This window comes from Microcaecilia unicolor, chromosome 2 (genome assembly GCF_901765095.1).
Source record: "Microcaecilia unicolor chromosome 2, aMicUni1.1, whole genome shotgun sequence".
Taxonomy (NCBI): Eukaryota; Metazoa; Chordata; class Amphibia; order Gymnophiona; family Siphonopidae; genus Microcaecilia; species Microcaecilia unicolor.
The window spans coordinates 400,216,812-400,236,582 of NC_044032.1; the positions used below are offsets into that span (position 1 = coordinate 400,216,812).

Here is a 19,771-nt window from a genome sequence, read left to right on the forward strand (position 1 = left end):
CCAGAAAATATCACACTGAGAAGCATTATAAAAATAATACAATGAAAAGCAATATAAGAAGTTTTTTTTTTTGGGAAGGTTTTTGCCAACGATGAATGAGTAAGAGATCGTTTGGATCCTTTCAGCTCTTTAAATCTTTTTAGAGTTTGAGCTTTTTGAGGCTTTTCCTTCCTTTTTTGTAATACGTTGTACTAGTTATTTTTCATTGAGTGGATTTTTGAATGCGACTTTATTGTATCATTTTGTTAATCCACACCCATTTGTTTGTTGTTGCACTGCATGCTACATGTAGTACATTTCTCCCTAATGCTTGGTGAATATTAGCACCTAGCAGCTAGCCTTGGCACTGGCTATGTCGCATGACATAGCCGGTTAGCGCCAATATTCATTGGCTGACCAGCTAAGTTTAGCAGCCAGATAGACCCACATAAATAACAGGTCTGTCTTTGGATGCTATAACTTAGCCATTCATCCGATGAATATCGGCTTAAGTGGCTATGTGCATAGCGGCCAAAAAAAAACCCCTGGAATTTTAATACCAGTCGCCGGATATGGCCCAGCATTGAATTTCCGGGTTTGCCGCTGACCACGGGAGTTAGCCGTGCTACCTCCCGCAGTCTCAATATTGGCCCTGTGTACATATCAAAAGAGAAAACATTTTGATTATAATGCCAAACAAAACTCTTAAAGTTGAGATTCCATACACAGGCTATCAGAGACAAGGGTATTCCAGAGTTTAAGTTCATTGCAAATGGCTGTCCTCCTTCCAAAGTTATAGGCAAGCATTTTTGAAAAGTCTATTTCAGAAGTTATAATGTGCAGAATATGAAATAACAGGCAGTCAATCAAAAGATTGGATTTTAAAGGTTATAGATGGCTGCCCTGTATGATCATGTCTCTGTTGCTTGAGTATGCTACAGAAAAAAGAGCACAACTGGGCCTTCAAGACGAAGACAACAGGAGCGCCGACAGACAGGGAAAACAGCACTCTGCAAATTACTTGGGCGGTCTTTTTTGACTGGTGTTTTACAGAAGTTTTGTGTTTTTCTCTGGCGGGGAGTTGAATCCCCCGCTTGCGTATCTTGATAATTAACCTAGACCCCTGAGGCAGGTGTTGTTTACGCCGAAACACGGCCCATGTCAGGTCTGATCTCAATAAAGGACTCCTGTTGTCTCAGTCTTGAAGACCTAGTTGTGCTCTTTCTTCTGTATGCTTGTTGTGTATACTGTATCACCCTCTCTAGTTGCTTTGCTTAAGTATGCTACAGAATGTTCATGTTTGGGTGGATATATAAAAATATTGATATTTAAGACGGAAATAATTCATCTCAAATGATTAAAAAAACCTAGTTGAATTAATACAATTTGAAACTTGAATTTTGGCACAGTTTTAACATGTTATCGTCTAATCAAACACCCCTTATTTGTTTATTGGGATTTATTAACCACCTTTATGAGCATCTTAATCCTATACCCCACTACCCAATGCAAAGCAGTGAAAGAGAGTTTAGGAAAGGTGTACTTTAAAACAAGATCAGGGCCAACAAGAGTGGGGTGTGTGTGTGGGGGGGGGGGGGGGGGGCAAGACTCTCTGGGCCTGGCCTTCAAGGGGTGCCTGGCATTGCGATCTGTGTCTTTCCTGCTCCTGTGTGTTGGGATCTGGGTGATTGCATTAACGCGATAACCTGTCCCAGCACACAGGAGCATGAGAGTGACAAACTGAGGGAGGAGCAAGCACAGGAAGTAAAGGGGGCAAGGGGTGGTGGGTGGTGGCAGTGGAGGCTGTGACCCAAGTGGGGGGGGGGGGGGGGGCGGCAGTGGTGGCAGATGCAGACGAAGTGGGGAGGTGGCGGCGGCCCTGCTCCAGGCCCAGCTCTGTCTCTTAGCAGCCCTGAACAAGATCATTTTTAAAAAGTATCCAAGACCTAACCAAGTACATTTTAGTATTTACTGCCCTGAACTTACATTCAAAGTCTGCACAATATTTATAAAAGAGCATGTCAAGAGCCTATGTACCAGACTTGGCTTTCTATGAGGAACTTTATCAAATGACTTCTGAAAATCCAGATGCTGTATATCAGCTGGTTCACACTTGTCCACATTTTTATTAACCTCTTAAAAAAAATCTACACATTGGCAAGGCAAGACTTCTCTCTGCTAAATTCATGTTGGCGCTGAACCGGAGGAACCATGGAAGGTAGCCAGGAGAGCTGTGTTCCAAGGGTTGTCCCAGGAGTGGAGGAGAACAATGTGTTCCTTCCAAGGAGAGACTCTTTCCAGACTGTTGAGAAGAGTCAGGAGGAGACTCTGTCTTAGGAAAACTCATCTTCCTGGAGGCTGCTCCGCAAAAGGGATGGCTGCCTGGTTCTGGACAATTCTTTCTTCAAAAGATATTTTGTTGATTTTTTGTGAGTGAAAGGATCTGAGGAGTTGAGTTTCCTGGCTCAGAGAAAAGAAAAGCCATTAAGGAAGCCAGGACTGGCTCAAAGGTATCTAATGCCCTATGTAAGCCTTCAGCCATAGTTCCCACCCCCCCACCCACTTCCCATAGTCAACCTCCTTTTCCTTCCCCTATCTCTCATGGTCCCTACTCCCCTAGGTGGCCAACATCACTCATTCCTCTCTCAACCCCCCTGTGTGTCCAGCATCTCTCCCCTTTTCTCTTTCCCCTGCTGCTGTGACCACAACCCTAACTCTTCCTGTGCTCAACCTAGAAGCGCACTAAGTGCTCGCATGGGGGCTTTAAACAGAGACCAATGTTCAGGTGTTATGTCCTGCACCCCCCCCCCCCCAAAGCAAGACTTCCTGTTGGGGTGGAAGCAGGATGTGGCAATGCTTGAGGATGGACCTATGCTTAAAAGTCCCATGCTAGTGCCGAATCTGCTTGTAGGTTTGACATGGGAAGAGGTGGGGTTGTCACCAGGGGCATAGCTTCCATTGAGCAAGCCCAGCAAAATTCCCAGGGCCACCCAATGGTAGGGGTTGTCTAAAGCTGCATACACCTGATCTCCCCCTCTGTAACCAGATCCGACATCACTCCAACTCTCCTCCTCCCCCTCCCACTACGGGAGTACGTTGTTCTACATGTCTATACAACTCTGTGGAGTTATCGATTTTAAAGAATTTGACCCCTGAGGAAGGCTCTCTAGCCGAAACACGGCCTGTGATGGGTTCTTTTATTGGGTTAGTTTTACTAGTGGCAAATAAACTTTTGGACACTTGCCAGTGGTTTGCCTTGGTTACTTGGTACTGTCCCACTTCCACCCTGGCTGTCTATTTTCTGCTTTTTTTCCTGTGGAAGGTGTGTGGATCCTTTTTTGTTTTTTTTCCTCATGTGCTAATGTTGCCATTAGCAGTCAGCCACTAACAAAAATTAGCACATGAGCAATTACTGACACCTATTTTGTAGATGGTAAGGGCTCACGCACTAATCCTGTGCTAATCAGAGCATGGTAACACAGACACGGTAAATGATTAGTGCAGAAACGCCCCCTCTGTGAAAAATTATTTTTTAGTTCAACCATTGCAAAATTACCACGGGATGCCTTGGGTCCCTTTTACTAAGTTGTGTAGGCACCTACGCTCTCCAGCTACCGCATTGGCCCAGGTAGTAATTGACATTGTACGCAGCTGATGATTACTGCCGGGTTAACAAGTGAGACCTTACCACTAAATGAATAAGTGGCAGTAAGGTCTCAGGCCCAAAATGGATGCGCGGCAATTATCATTTTGCGGTGCGCCTTTTTTCAGCCAAAAATAAAAGGCCAGCAGGTGCACTGAAAAATGGAGGTGCATGCATCCACGTGTCTACAACCGTGCAGGCAATTGTTTGGTGCACCTTTATAAATAGAACCCTTAGTGACTCCAGTGGGACACCCTTTTAAGCTACAGTAAGCACGTGCTAATGCTTAGCAAAGCTTAGTAAAGGACTCCAATTTAATTTAATGGGGTTTTTCTCCCCCTAATGCTATAAAAGTTGCAAAAAATTGTGCACCTGAATTTGGGCACTCGCCCAATTTGAGCGCACAATTTGGTTTAATAACAAGCTAATTAGTGCCAATAATTGGCTAACAAGCAATTATTGGCATTAATTAGATTTAATTGGCATTTATGTGGGTATCCTGTGCAAAAACATTTATGCACGATCTGAAAAAGGGAGTGCGGAAATAAGAATAGCCATACTGGGTCAGACCAATTGTCCATCTAGCCTAGTATCCTGCTTCCAACCGTGGCCAATCCAGGTCACAAGTACCTGACAGAAACCCAATTAGTAGCAACATTCCATGCTACCAATCCCAGGGCAAGCAGTGGCATCCCCCTTGTCCATCTCAATAGCAGACTGTGTACTTTTCCTCCAGGAACTTGTTCAAACATTTTTTAAAGCCAGATATGCTAATCACTGTTACCACATCCTCTGGTAAAGAGTTCCAGAGCTTAACTATTCTTTGAGTGAAAAAAATATTTCCTCCTATTTGTTTTGGAAGTGTTTCCACATAATTCCATTGAGTATCCCCTGGTCTTTGTACTTTTTGAAAGAATGAAAAATCGATTCACTTTTACTCATTCTACACCACTCAGGATTTTATAAACCTCAATCATATTCCCCCTCAGCCGTCTCTTTTCCAAGATGAAGAGCCCTAACCTCTTAAAGCCTTTCCTCATATGAGAGAAGTTCCATCCCCTTTATCATTTTGGTCGCTGTTCTTTGAACCTTTTCTAATTCTTTTTTGAGATACATCAAACAGAACTGAACACAATACTCAGGGTGAGGTCGCACCATGGAGCAATATAAAGGCATTATAATATTCTTGGTCTTATTTTGCATCCCTTTTCTAATAATTCCTTACATCCTGTTTGCTTTTTGGTTCACTGCCACAAACTGGGCAGAAAATGACACCTAGATCTTTTTCTTGAATGCTGACTCCTGAGGTGGACCCCAGCATCTGGTAACTATGATTCAGATTATTCTTCCCAATGTGCACCACTTTGCATTTGGCTACATTAAATTTCATCTGACATTTGGATGCCCAGTCTTCCAGTTTCCTAAGGCCTTCCTGCATTTCACAATCTGCATGCATTTGACAACTTTGAATAGTTTTGTGTCATCTGCAAACTTAATCACCCACTTGTCATTCCGATTTCTCCCAGTATAGATCCCTGTGGCACTCCACTGTTCACACTCCTCCATTGAGAAAAATGATAATTTAATCCTACCCTCTATTTTTCGGTCCAATCACTAATTCCTTTTTCACAGAAGGGCATTTCCTCCTATCCTATGACTTTTTAATTTTCTCAGGAGTCTGTCATGAGGAACTTTGTTAAATGCTTTCTGAAAACCTAGATACACTACATCAACCAGCTCACCTTTATCCATATGTTTATTCACGTCTTCAAAGAAATGAAGGAAATTGGGGAGGCAAGACTTCCCTTGGTGGAACCCATGCTGACTCTGTCCCATTAAATCATGTAATTTCCTGGGTCATCCCTGGAACCCTTTTTAAAAGTCAGCGTTTTGTTGGCCACCCTCCATTCGTCAGGCACTGTGGATGATTTTAACAATAGGATACAGATCACTAACAGCAGATCAGCAATTTCATCCCAGTACCCTGGGATGTATACCATCCAGTCCAGGTGATTTTTCACTTTTTAGCTTATTGATTTGACTCAGGTTAACTGAGATTTCTTTCAGTTTCTCCACATCGTCACCCTTGAAAACCATTTCCAGTACAGGCAGATCTCTTACATCTTCTTCCGTAAAGACCAAAGCAAAGAATTACTTTAGTCTTTCTGCTTTGGCTTTATCGTCCCTGAGTGCCCCTTTTGCTCCTTCTTGATCTAATGGTCGCATGGATTCCATCACAGGCTTTCTGTTTCTGATGTAGCTGAAAAAGGTGTTACTATGAGTTTTTGTCTCCATGGCAAGTTTTTCTTCATTTTCTCTTTCAGCCTTGTTTATCAGTGCGTTGCCTCTAGTACTTATGTTGCTTCTTATTGACTTTATTCGGATTCTTTTTCCATTCTTGGAAGGATTTTGTTTTGGCTCTAATATCCTCTTTCACGTCACCTTTTAACCATGCTGGCTGTTGTTCTCTCTTCTTTCTTCCTTTGTTAATACATGGAGTCCATTTGGTCTGGGCTTCCATGATTATCTTTTCAAACAACGTCTATGCCTGATTTAAAGTCCTAATCTTTGTGGCCTATCCTTTTACCTTCTTTTTAATCACTTTTCTCATTTTGTTATAGTTGTTCTTTTGAAAATTAAATGCTGCTATAGTGGATTTTCTTAGTGACTTCACTCTAGATATCAGCTCAAATTTGATCATGTTGTGATCACTGTTTCCCAGAAGATCCAACACCGTTAATTCTTGTATCATGCCCTGCATTCCACTGAGGGCTAGATCTAAAATAGCTCCCCCTCTTGTCAATGATTTCTTGGTAACATAAGACATGTTTAAAAATAACAACTAACTGCATGGTGAGTTAAGTATATTAAAATAATGGCACTGGCACTTATTCAACAAAGACTTTCCATAGGCACAGAATGAGAAAATATCATTTTGAATAATGTCAACTTTGTGCTTTGAAATAACCAATGACCTAATTTGGCTACCAGTAAATGTTAATCTATTAACTGTACGTTAATGGTTGCAACATTAGCAGTTTCTAAACATTTTGCTAGCTTTTCTCTTGAGCAATGAAATGATTTTCATAAGCATGCATTTTTAGTTTTGTCATATAATTCAGAAGCTTATGTTCATAAAAATTGTTATCTTTCCAAAGTTGCTATTTCCTTTCTGACTTATAGTGGTGCTGATGTTCTAGAAGTTGCTGAAAGAGGCCAAAAAAAAAACCAAAAAAACCAAAACAAACAAAAAATAGGAAAAAGAATTGATATACTACCTTTCTGTGTTTTTTGCAACTATATTCAAAGTTGAATTGCCCAGAGTCACAAGGAGCTGTAGCAGGGGCGTAGCCAGACCTCGGCAAGAGGGGGGTCCAGAGCCCAAGGTAGGGGGGGCACAGTTTAGCCTGCCTGCCCCAGCCACAGACCCCCCCCCCCCAGCCACTTTCGACCACCCCTTCCACCGCCAACCCTTTCCCGTAGCCATCAGGTACCTTTTCTGGCGGAGGTGCCCAACCCCCACCAGCTGAAGCCTTCTTCAACACCAGTCTCCGGCACCTTTGCTGATCTGCTTCTGTCAGTCCTGACTCCTGACGTTCTGCATACACGTCCTGCATGGGGCTACATACAGGACGTGCACGCAAGACGTCTGGAGTCAGGACTGACAGAAACAAATCAGCAAAGGCGCCGGAGACCAGTGCCGAAGAAGACTTTGGCTGGCGGGGGGTTGGGGACCCCTGCCAGCAAAGGAGCTGGCGGGGGTCAGTGGCAGCGGGAGGGGGGATTGAAAGTGGCGGGAGAGGGTCAGCGGGGGGGGGGGGTCAAATGTAGAGGGGGCCAGGGTTAAATCTGTGGGGCCCATGCCCCCGTGGCCCCTCCTAGCTATGCCCCTGAGCTTTAGAGGAAACTGAACCCAGCTCTCAAGAATCAAAGTCTGCTGTACTAACCACTAGGCTACTCCTCCATTCTCTTTTGCTCCTTATTACTCTGTATTTCTCTATTCATAGGGAGGGTAATTTTGTAACCAGTTGCTTTACCTGTTCATACAAGTTACACTTTTGTGAGTCCAGATTAGTAACAATTGCAAATGTAGACGATATTCTAGTCTAGAAGTTTTGATGCCTATCAATGTTCTTGATAGCTGTCTTGCAGAAGGTACTGTATATTTGCTGTATGTTTGCTGGAGTGAGATGTATGAAGGGAGAAACTAATCTATAATGGCTGGACTGCTGAGGATGCAGGGTATAGGGATGGAGCTTTGGCTTGTGACAGATGACTTCACTGGCCAGGGACCCTATACCTGACTCACGTGTGTGGAAGAGGGTTGCAAGCAGTGGTGTGCTGGAGCAGGCTCGCAAGAGCCGGTTGTTAAGTTTTTAAGAATTTTGGGAGCCGGTTGTGAAAGTAGGGCCCTCCATGGCTACTTTAACAACTGGCTCCCAAAATGTGGGCTTGGGCCCCCTGCTGAATTCTCTTTTACTTTGCTGGTGGAGATGCTGAGCCCTGCCAGCCAAGTAAATAGACTGCTGCTGCACCCTGCTCCTTGTTTCCAGCTCTGAGCAGCAGGCTGGGATTTCTGGAGCATGTGTGAGAAGTTCCAGCATGCTGCTCAGAGGAAGACATTGGGAGTGGTGGCAGTCCATTTATTGGCTGCCAGCAAAGATATGCCTAGTGTGCCTGCACGAAGGGAGGGAGCAGAGGGAGACAAGTGTTGCTCCCCCCTCCCTCCGGCCACCGCTGGCCCTTCCAACTGCAGAGCTGGATATGTTCGGAGAAAGAGCCTGTTGTTAAAAATTTACCAGCCCACCCCTGGTTGCAAGAGTGAGACTATGGCAGAAATATGTTAGTTGAGGATTGCAGTGTGTATATGAGAGATACCTGTGTGACTTCTGTCCTTCAATATAGTTCCTTCATAGAGAGGATACATATGAATGAAATGTGTTGAGCTTTCATTTGGATACATGGAGGTTTTGCATGCCAGCAGCACCTTATGCCCAGATTGCTAAGGGATTAGCAGTTTTATGACTGTAATACATAAATATATACTTCGTGAGTGCTGGGGGTTTCTCCCATTGAATGCTATGGAGCTAGCAATCCAGAGAATATGGAAAGTGCTGCTATGGAGACTGAAGTGAGGTCAGGTGTTTTCTGGCTTCTTTTTACACGTCTGTTGACATCTTGTGTACCCTTGTTTGACCTTCCTTGCAGCTTCTGTTCCAGCTTTGAAGAGCAAATATTTTATTTAGAGAATTGCCCAGCTACTGTAGCCATTCACCGCAGCCTCCTTTTGGAGCTGCAAAATGGGTAAATTTACCCATCTCAATATTCATGGACTATTCCACAGATTATTGAGAACACTGTCAACCCAGACTGTGGTAGAAATTTCTTTGCTCAATTCTAACCACAATATGGAGGAAAAAGGCCTCAAAGATCTGTTGTACTCAATGACCAACGTCAAAGATACTTTAGTACTGCCACAGACATATCCTTCATCATTGGCCTGAAAACCCCCCTACCATATTATTTTTCTTTTCCTCTCTTCTACTTATCTAGGGCCCTGTTTATAAAGGTGTGTTCCATATCATCAAGCTGATCAATCCATAGACTGGTGGGTTGTGTCCATCTACCAGCAGGTGGAGATAGAGAGCAAACTTTTGCCTCCCTATATGTGGTCATGTGCTGCCGGAAACTCCCCAGTATGTTCTCTATCTCAGCAGGTGGTGGTCACACACAGCAGCAGCTCTGGCTAGGCCTCCAAGCCTAATCCTTAGGTTTTGTTGAGGCCTGGGGTTGAGGGCTCTTTTGAGCAAGTGCAAACCTGGTGGTGCCAGGTCCCTCCTTTTCTCCCCCCTCCCGCTGGCTCCGTTAAAAAAAAAAAAAAAAAAAAAAAAATTTAAACGTCCTTAAAGGCGTTTATTTCGACGTTTATTTAAACGTTCATTGCAGCTACTCACTGGGACACCAGTTCGTTACAGCTCGGAGCGGCAAGCAGGTAATTTTACCTTTTTATAGCGGGCAGGGGGTTCCCCGATTCTTCTCCTCGTGGCATATGCGTCGGAGGGCGAGGGCGCAAAGGGTCGCTCCCCGGATCGCTGGAGCGCTTCTAGAGGGGATGCGGGGGTTTTACAGCCTGATTCGCCCTTGATGGGTGACAGTTTAGTGACCGATGAATGTCCCGGTCCTTCCTCTGGCGTGGCGGTTTTTCCCGCCATAAACGCCCATCCCCCGCTCCTCGCCTCCGCCATCTTGGCCGGCCACGCGGCTTGGACGGCTTCTTCGTGGGCCGCCCTTGAGGTTGGAGACATTAATGCCATGAACGCCCTTAATTTGGGCGACGGCACAAAGCGGCTAAAGTTAAGCGCCGTTCTTCCCGCGCGGCTCCTTCGCGGAGTGTCGCGCCGGACGCCATTTTGGATGCGCAGCATGTCTCTCCCCCGCTCTTGCGAGCGCCGGTTGAGGGTGCGTCTAGGGCTGTTGCCCAGGCTGCGGAAGTGCACAGTCTGGGGGGTTTCTCCCCCGAGTTTGTTTTGCTGCTGCATCAGGCTTTCCTCATGCAAATGCTGCCCCTGCTCCCTCGTCTGGTAAAGAGGTTGAGGTTCCCAGAGGTAACGCCCTCGGGTTGATTCCCAGGCCTTGGAGGACTTTGTCTCCTCCGATGTAGATGAGGGCAGCGTGTCTGAGGTCTCCCAACGGTCCTTTGCGGATTCCTTGGAGGAGATAGATCCCCGCTCGGATGGAGCGGATGACCCCTCTGCAGCGCGGCTTTTTGGCCCAGAGGATTTGCCCAACCTGTTGTTACAGGCCATGGACACTTTGAAGATTTCCTCTCCGGAGGACGTCTCTCCCTCAGACCCTGTTGGCTCTGCCATTATGCTGGGGACGAAGCGCCCGCCTAGAACCTTCCACGTGCATGATGCCATGCACACCTTAATTTCGGCTCAATGGGATGTCCCGGAAGCGAGCCTTAAAGTGGCTAGGGCTATGTCCCGCCTCTATTCTTTGGCTGTGAGTGAACGTGAGGCCTATCTGTGGCCTACCGTGGATTCTTTAATCACTGCGGTGACTAAGAAAACGGCTTTGCCGGTGGAAGGTGGCACGGCCCTGAAGGACGCCCAAGACAGAAGATTGGAGGTGGCCTTAAGGTCGTCCTTTGAGGCGGCTGCTTTAAGTTTGCAGGCCTCAGTTTGCGGCTCCTATGTGGCCAGGGCGTGCCTGACTATGGTGCAGCGGGCTTCCCCCTCGGATCATTCCTTGAGGGCTGATTGGCCGGCCCTGGAATCGGGCTTAGCCTATTTGGCAGACTTGCTGTATGATGTCTTGAGGGCCTCAGCTAAAGGCATGGCTCAGACAATCTCTGCGCGGCGGTGGCTTGGGCTGAAACATTGGTCTGCTGACCACGCCTCTAAATCCCGCCTGGCTAGATTGCCTTTTAAAGGCAAGCTGCTCTTTGGGGTCGAGCTGGACAAAATCGTGACCGATCTCGGCACGTATAAGGGCAAGAAATTACCAGAGGTCAGGGCTCGAGCTAGTTCTCGTCCCGGTACCTCCAGAGGACGGTGCAGGAAGCCCGTCGGTACCGCCCGGGCAAGTCGGGTTCCTCTGCCCCCTCTTCCTTCAAGAGGAATTTCTCCCCCAAGCAGCATTCCTTTCGCAGAGATCGCCGTCCCGGAGGTGCTCCCTCCGGTCCTCCCTCAGGGTCTCGTACCCAATGACGGGGCCTTGGTCCACGCCCCAGGACAGATTGGAGGACGGCTGTCCTCGTTTCGGGGCGAGTGGACCACAATAACTTCAGACGCTTGAGTGCTGGAAGTCATCAGAGACGGCTACAGGCTAGAGTTCTGCCGACCCTTAAGAGACGGGTTTGTACTCTCTCCCTGCAAGTCTCCGGTCAAAGCTGTGTTAGTGCAGCAGACCTTGGACAATCTGATCCGCCTGAGTGCGGTCGCTCCAGTGCCAGAAAGTCAGCTTGGCAAGGGGCGTTACTCCATTTTCTTTGTGGTACCAAAGAAAGGAGGTTCTGTCCGGCCTATCCTCGACCTCAAGGGGTCAATCGGGCCTTGACAGTGCGGCCCTTTCGTATGGAGACTCTCCGCTCTGTTATAGCGGCAGTGAAGGCAGGAGAGTTCTGGACCTCCTTGGACATCAAGGAAGTGTGCCTGCATATTCCCATCTGGCCTCCTCATCAACGCTTTCTGCGTTTTGCAGTCCTGGGACGACTCTTCCAGTTCAGAGCCCTCCCATTTGGGTTGGCTACTGCTCCGCGGACCTTTTCCAAAGTAATGGTGGTCATCGCGGCCTTCCTGCCAAAGGAAGGAGTCCAAGTCCGTCCTTATCTGGACGACTGGTTGATCCGAGCCCCCTCTTATGCAGAGTGCGGCAAAGCTGTGGACCGGGTAGTTGCTCTTTGGAGCTCCCTGGGATGGATCATCAACTGGAAGAAGAGCCAGCTGCGCCCGACTCAGTCCCTGGAGTATCTGAGAGTTCGATTCGACACCCAGGTGGGCAGAGTGTTCCTGCCAGACAATCGGATTGTCAAACGTCAGGCTCAGGTGGACTAGTTCCTAGTAGCCTCTTCTCTTCGGGCTTGGGACTATGTGCAGCTGTTGGGCTCTTTGACGGCCACGATGGAAGTAGTGCCCTGGGCCAGGGCTCATATGAGACCACTACAACACTCTTTGCTGCAGCGCTGGACTCCGATGTCGGAGGATTATGCTGTGCGCCTTCCCTTGGACCCAGCAGTGCGCAAGGCGCTGAGCTGGTGGATGCAGACAGGCAAGTTGTCTGCGGGAATGCCTCTGGTGACCCCAGAGTGGATTGTCGTCACGACGGACGCCTCTTTGTCGGGCTGGGGAGCCCACTGCTTGGGAAGGACAGCGCAGGGGCTCTGGTCTCCTGCAGAGGCAAAGTGGTCTATCAACCTCCTGGAACTCAGAGCCATTCGGTTGGCGCTTTTGGAGTTCATCCCGGTACTGGTGTTGAAGCCTGTACGGGTCCTGTCGGACAATGCCACGGCTGTGGCCTATGTCAACCGCCAGGGAGGTACCAAGAGCGCCCCTCTAGCCAAGGAGGCTATGAATCTTTGCCAGTGGGCAGAAGCGAACCTGGAGCAGCTTTCAGCGGCCCACATTGCCGGAGTCATGAATGTCAAGGCGGACTTTCTCAGTCGCCATACCTTGGAGCCCGGAGAGTGGCAGCTATCTGCTCAGGCGTTCTTGGACATCACGAAGCGCTGGGGCCAGCCGAGCCTAGATCTGATGGCGTCATCGGCCAATTGCCAAGTGCCGCGCTTTTTCAGCAGAGGACGGGACCCTCGATCCCTGGGAGTAGATTCTCTTCTCCAACAGTGGCCGACACAAGAGCTTCTCTATGTGTTCCCGCCCTGGCCCATGTTGGGCAGGGTGCTAGACCGGGTGGCAAAGCATCCCGGCAGGGTAATCCTGGTGGGTCCGGATTGGCACAGACGTCCCTGGTATGCGGACTTGATCAGACTCTCAGTCGACGATCCTCTGCGGCTGCCAGTGGTGCAGGGCCTGTTACATCAGGGTCCCGTGGTGATGGAGGATCCCTCCCCCTTTGGTCTTACGGCCTGGCTATTGAGCGGCAGCGTCTGAGGAAGAAGGGCTTCTCAGACAAGGTCATCGCCACTATGCTGAGAGCGAGGAAGCGCTCTACTTCTACTGCTTACGCCAGGGTTTGGCGTATCTTTGCAGCGTGGTGTGAAGCAGGCTCACTTTCTCCCTTCACTGCTCCAATTTCTTCAGTGTTGGCGTTCCTGCAAGAAGGTCTGGAGAAAGGCCTGTCGCTCAGTTCCCTTAAAGTCCAGGTTGCGGCTCTGGATTGCTTCAGGGGCCGCCTGAAGGGTGCTTCCCTGGCTTCGCAGCCAGATGTGGTGCGCTTTCTCAAGGGAGTTAATCACCTGCGCCCTCCTCTGCACTCAGTGGTGCCTGCGTGGAATCTCAACCTGGTGCTAAGAGCATTGCAGAAGCCGCCTTTTGAACCCTTGTCGAGGGCATCTCTGAAAGACCTGACGTTGAAAGCAGTCTTTTTGGTGGCTATCACTTCAGCCAGAAGAGTTTCCGAGCTCCAGGCGCTCTCATGTCGAGAGCCTTTTCTGCAGTTCACTGAGGCAGGAGTGACTATTCGCACAGTGCCTTCCTTCCTGCCCAAGATTGTTTCTCGCTTCCATGTGATTCAGCAGCTCTGTCTCCCTCCCTTTCATAGGGAGGTCTACCCAGAGGAGTACTCTGCTCTTAAATATCTGGATGTGAGACGAGTCATCATCAGATACTTGGAAGTGACCAAGGATTTCCGGAAATCGGATCATCTGTTTGTCCTGTTTGCAGGTCCTCGTAAGGGTCTGCAGGCTGCTAAGCCTACAGTGGCAGGATGGGTCAAGGAAGCCATTGCAGCGGCTTATGTGGCCGCAAGGAAGGTGCCGCCTATCCAGCTGAAGGCTCACTCCACGAGAGCTCAGGCGGCCTCGATGGCAGAGGCCGGATCCGTCTCCTTGGAAGAGATATGCAAGGCGGCAACTTGGGCTTCGGCTCATACATTCTCCAAGCATTACCCGTTTGACGGTGGCTGCACGGGCGGAGGCCCGGTTTGGAGCTTCAGTGTTGAGGTCAGGGATTTCAATGTCCCGCCCTGGGTGAGTACTGCTTCGGTACATCCCACCAGTCTATGGATTGATCAGCTTGATGATATGGAAGGTAAAATTATGTATAATCATACCTGATAATTTTCTTTCCATTAATCATAGCTGATCAATCCATAGCCCCTCCCAGATATCTGTACTGTTTTTATTCTGGTTGCATTTCAGGTTCAAGTTTAGTCTTCAGTTACTTCAGAAAGACTTCGTGTTCAAGTTTTTTCACTTGGATTCTTCAAGAGTTGAGACGAGTTTGTGTTACAGTGAGCTGCTGCATTCCTCTCCCCCCCGTTTTACGGGGCTGGATTGAGACATAAATTCTGCCGGCACTCCCTCCCGCTTCGTGCGGCTGTAGGGCAGCTTTGTACCCCTCCCGCTTCGGCGGTGTTAGGGTCAGTCAGCTCCTCCCGCGGTTGCGGTTGCAGGATAAGCCAGATCCCCCCGCATCGGCGGGTGTGGTGTCCCTCCCCCGCTCCGCAGGGATGAGCTGGACGGATTCCCCTCCCCCACTTGTGTGGGGATGAGCTGGGTTAATTCCCCTCCCCCATTTCGGCGGTGGTGAGCTGGGCAGAGTGTCCCTTCGTGGGTGTAATTCTCTAAGTGCTGAGTCCTGCGGATGGAGCTTTGATATCGACATACTGAGGAGTTTCCGGCAGCACATGACCACATATAGGGAGGCAAAAGTTTGCTCTCTATCTCCACCTGCTGGTAGATGGACACAACCCACCAGTCTATGGATTGATCAGCTATGATTAATGGAAAGAAAATTATCAGGTATGATTATACATAATTTTACCTTAGCATTTTAGCGTGTTCTAAACGCTAGAGTCATCCATATATTCTTAAGGGCGTCTCTTGGTAAGCACACACTAATTTTTAGCAGTTTCTAAAAACGCTAGCACACCTATAGTGTGGCTTAGTAAGCAGGGCCCCTAGTCATACATTCTCTTTTTTTGTATTATTTTTTCATAATACCATTATTCTCGCCTTATACTTTGTTGCCAGTTTTAATTACTTAAATAACATGGCACTGATCAGCAGATCCCTCTTTGTGTGTGTGTGTGTGTGTGTGTGTGTGTGTGTGTGTGTATATATATATATATATATATATATATATATATATATATATATGTATGTATGTATATGTGTGTGTGTGTGTGTGTGTGTGTGTATTGTATCTAAATTTCTGTTTGGTTAGTAAAAGGGACTGGTATTCAGACCTCGGGAGGCAGCCTGGCTAACTTCCGTAGTTGACGGTGAGACTGGATATTCAACGCCAGGCCATTTCTGGTGACCAGCAGTGAATATCCAGTTTATTCTTGGCAAGTTTAAACTTAACCAGCAAAGCCAATATTCAGTGCTGGACAGTTAAGTTAAAAACAATCAAATATAGGCCTGCTATTTCAGTGGCCCAATTTAGCCACCAAACTTAACTGGCAATGCGCTGAATATTTGCATATATCTGGTTATATCACGCGATATAACCGGTTAGCCATTAAGCACTGACCGCAAATATTGAGCGGGAGATAACTGGCTATCTCCCACTGAGTATTCACGGATAGCCAGTTAAGTGTTATTTAACTGATCAGGAGCCGTTCCTGGTCAGTTAAACAGCTCTGAATATCAGGGGGAAAGGTTTTACTCTGAGGGGGCAATTTTATAACTAGGCATCTTCATTTAGATGCCCTGAGGACAGGCGGTAGGAGCTTATACCATAATGAAGCCTAGGTGCCTCGATACTGGTATAGAATTTTAAGGATAAGCTGGTATCGGTGCACCTGCTGTTACAACAGCCATAAAACTGGCATGTGTGGGTGTATAATTACAGCAGAGACATGTGGAACTTACTTGCATAATGGCTGCCAAGCCTATGTCTTGCCCATGCTCTGCTCATGCATACACCCCAATCCAAATATGCGCTATGCAGAGTAATGCCTAGGTGGCACACTGCAATATACGCATGTAAGTGAGCACCTACCTACGTATATGGTATACTAAACATTTATGCATGCAACAGGAATATAAATGTTAGCATCTAGTTTATAAAATTTCTCTTTATATGGAAATATAACCAAAACTGTACATTTTGCAAGTAAAAAAGCAAAATGATTCAGGAATTGTCTTGCCTTCTTTCTTTACTGGATACCGTCTTAAAGGTGTATGGATTTGTGATTTCTGATGGAGAGTGAAAGGTTAATGAACATGGTTTTATAGTGTTATATGGGAATTCAGAAAGTTGATAGCTTGTTACTGTACAATCAGACATAAGCCCGATTGTTTCATTTTAAATTCATTCCTTCTTCAACAGATTTACCAAAAAAGAAGTTGGAAGCGTATGGACTAGCAACTCCCTTTAGCACAGATGCAGAAGGACACTATGTTTCTAATATTCTGTCTGCCAGTCACAAAAGGAGATCAAGAAGAGATGTATCTCAGTTCCCCAAACAACTCTACTTCAATGTCAGTGTCTTTGGAAGAGAATTTCATCTGAAGCTGAGACACAATACTCGCCTGGTTGCTCCTGGGGCAGTTGTGGAGTGGCACGAAGACTGGGTAGAAACTGGAAATGGGACCGATGCCGGAAATGAGACTTTGACTGGAATGACAACAGAGCTACCATGGAAAAAAGAGACCTTGTGGACTAACTGTGCTTATGTTGGAGACATCACTGACATCCCAGGAGCTTCGGTTGCCCTTAGCAACTGTGATGGTCTGGTAAGATTTCTTCCATGACCTTAAGTTTCTTGTTCTGTTTTCAAAAGCATTGTTACTATTTTAAGTTTTTTTTGGTTGTCTGAAAATTGTAGTTTTGTTTGGAAGATGAAATCTAAATCCTTGACAAAGAACACGTCCCATTTAATTACGGCTAGATATTTATTAGAGGTTTTCTGTGTTGTGTGATGCAGATTGATGACATTAAGGGACGGGAGGAACCAATATGGAGAAGTAAACCTGCTTATATTGTGTCTTAGCATTAGTTATAGCTAGGACTTCTGGTTTAACATTTTAACCATTAAACACAGATGGAATGCCTCATATGCATAAATAGTAAATAGGTATTTTCTGGATGAGCACTGGAAACATGCAACTCTCCTCCCGCCATCAGTTCTATGCTCCAGCTTTTCCCAGTGGTGAGCATCAGGCCTCTTGACAGGGGGAGTGATTGATCAAAGTGGGGAGTTTAAGAGTGCTGAGGAGTGGGGAGGAAGAAAACTAAGGACGGACTGAGAAGAGGAGTGCTGAGACTGGGATTCTGTGGGGGGGGGGGGGGAAGAGGATGATGACTGGGGGTGGGCATGCTAGGTGGGGGATGTACCGATGGTTGGGGAATGTGAGTACTGAAGCTGGTTAATGGGAGGAATGTGAGTATTGTTTTGTTATGGCAGTATATTTGTGTGATGGAAACATGCATTTGATTAAAATGGAAAGGTACGCTATGAAATAACAATAAGCACAGCTTTCTTTTTGGCAATCTTGTAGAAAGCATTCTATTCAATTCTCTGGAATTTATAAACACTAAATTCCAACAGGTGCAAAGTGGTGTACAACTGCGTAACGTATACCTCAATCCTACATAATACAATATCATAGTAACAAGAAAGCCTTGTGTTGAGATCATGTTGATCTGTCTGGCTGCCTAGGTGTGATCTAGCATCAGCAGACAAATTAGTAAAGAGAATGAGCTGATAATCCAGAATTTATACTTGGATATGTAGAAGATTCAGTATGATCACTGAAACATTTATTGGAGAGCTTATTGTTCCCTTCCAATCTTTTTGCATTCTGGTTGCAATACTATGCACTACATTTTACATGAACTATAATGTTTTCATGCATGTAAAATCATTAGGGATGCGCATAGGGCATTTTAATTCCAGTCTTGGAATTGTTCCTGATTTTCATTCATTTATTTGGTCTATTTAACAATTTAAAAAAAAATGTTGTTACTGTACATTGTTGATGATACGTTGAAACCCTCTGCTCAGTGTGTGGCAGTGGCTAAGAAAGCAAATAGAATGTTGAGTATTATTAGGAAAGGAATGGAAAACAAAAATGAGGGTGTTATAATGCCTTTGTATCGCTCCATGGTGCAACCAAACCTCAAATACTGTGTGCAATTCTGGTCACCGCATCTGAAAAAAGATATAGTGGAATTAGAAAAGGTACAGAGAAGGGCGATGAAAATGATAAAGGGGGTGGGACAACTTCCCTACGAGGAAAGGCTAAAGTGGCTAGGGCTCCTCAGCTTGGAGAAAAGAGTTAAGGGGAGATATGATAGAGGTCTATAAAATGATGAGTGGAGTAGAACAGGTAGACGTGAATCGCTTGTTTACTTTTTCCAAAAATACTAGGACTAGGGGGCGTGCAATGAAGCTAGAAAGTAGTAAATTTAAATCAAATTGGAGAAAATATTTCTTCACTCAACATGTAATTAAACTCTGGAATTCATTGCCAAAGAATGTAGTAAAAGCAGTTAGCTTAGCAGGGTTTAAAAAGATTTGGATAGCTTCCCAAAAGAAAAGTCCATATGTCATTATTAAGATATACTTGGGGAAAATCCACTTCTTATTTCTAGGATAAGCAACATAAAATGTATTGTAATGTTTGGTATCTTGCCAGGTACTTGTAACCTGGATTGGTCACTGTTGGAAACAGGATGCTGGGCTTGACAGACCTTTGGTCTGTCCCACTGTGGGAACACTTATGTACTTCTATAATGCTCAAAAACTGACTATATGCATAGCAATCCATAGGTTAACTCATCTAAATAGTTTTATCAATTGGGCTCAGCATCTTGCCTAAGTAAAAGTAAGGTCAATATTCAGCCTTTGGTCAGTGTTTTTTTTCAAAATTCTGGCAGTTGTGATAAAAAAATATACAGATATTCAATGCTATTATCTGGATGGTGGCTGGCGCTGGATATCTGAGTAAGGCAGGCAGTGCTGGAACTTATCCAGATAGACTGAATATTGCTACTGTCTAGGCAAGTCAGGCGAGCTTTCTGTCCTAAGTTATCTGGATAGCAGACTGAATGTTGCCACTATGCTCTGCCCTGGCACTATCCCCCTGATTCTACATAGGTTCCCAAATATGGGCACATAGGGCAGATGCAAGTGCAAATTAATTACTTAATGAGCTGTTAACATTCAGTTATAGATATTAATTGACACTACTTGCACATCTGACCACACCCTCTTCTATAATTCTGTTCACCCAAATGTCTTGTATGCAACCCACAGTGGCCGTGAGGAGGGGATGGGTGGGTTAGGGGCATTCCCAGAAATGAGGTGCAGTGTTATAGAATACCGAGGTTATGTGTCCAACTTTTGCACCAGGATTTACACCATGTTTCAACAGGCGTAAGTCCTCGCCCCTAAAGTTGGGTGCAGTAGATCATGGCTAAACATTATTCTATACAGGGCGCTTGGTGCAGACTGCAGAGCCCTTTTTATAGAATACAAGTTTAGCGCAGATCTTCCTGGCACCTAAATTTGGGCAAG

The 19,771-nt window shown here is 46.3% G+C and overlaps 1 protein-coding gene across 1 annotated transcript in view; it reads left to right on the top strand.

Moving 5' to 3' along the window:
• The window catches only part of ADAMTS3 (ADAM metallopeptidase with thrombospondin type 1 motif 3), a 346,529-nt gene that overhangs the window by 11,857 nt on the left and 314,901 nt on the right, over positions 1-19,771 (top strand). The window contains exon 3 of the mRNA XM_030190629.1: positions 16,579-16,985. Coding sequence (XP_030046489.1) covers positions 16,579-16,985 — 407 coding nt within the window. The remainder of the gene's footprint in view (positions 1-16,578; positions 16,986-19,771) is intronic.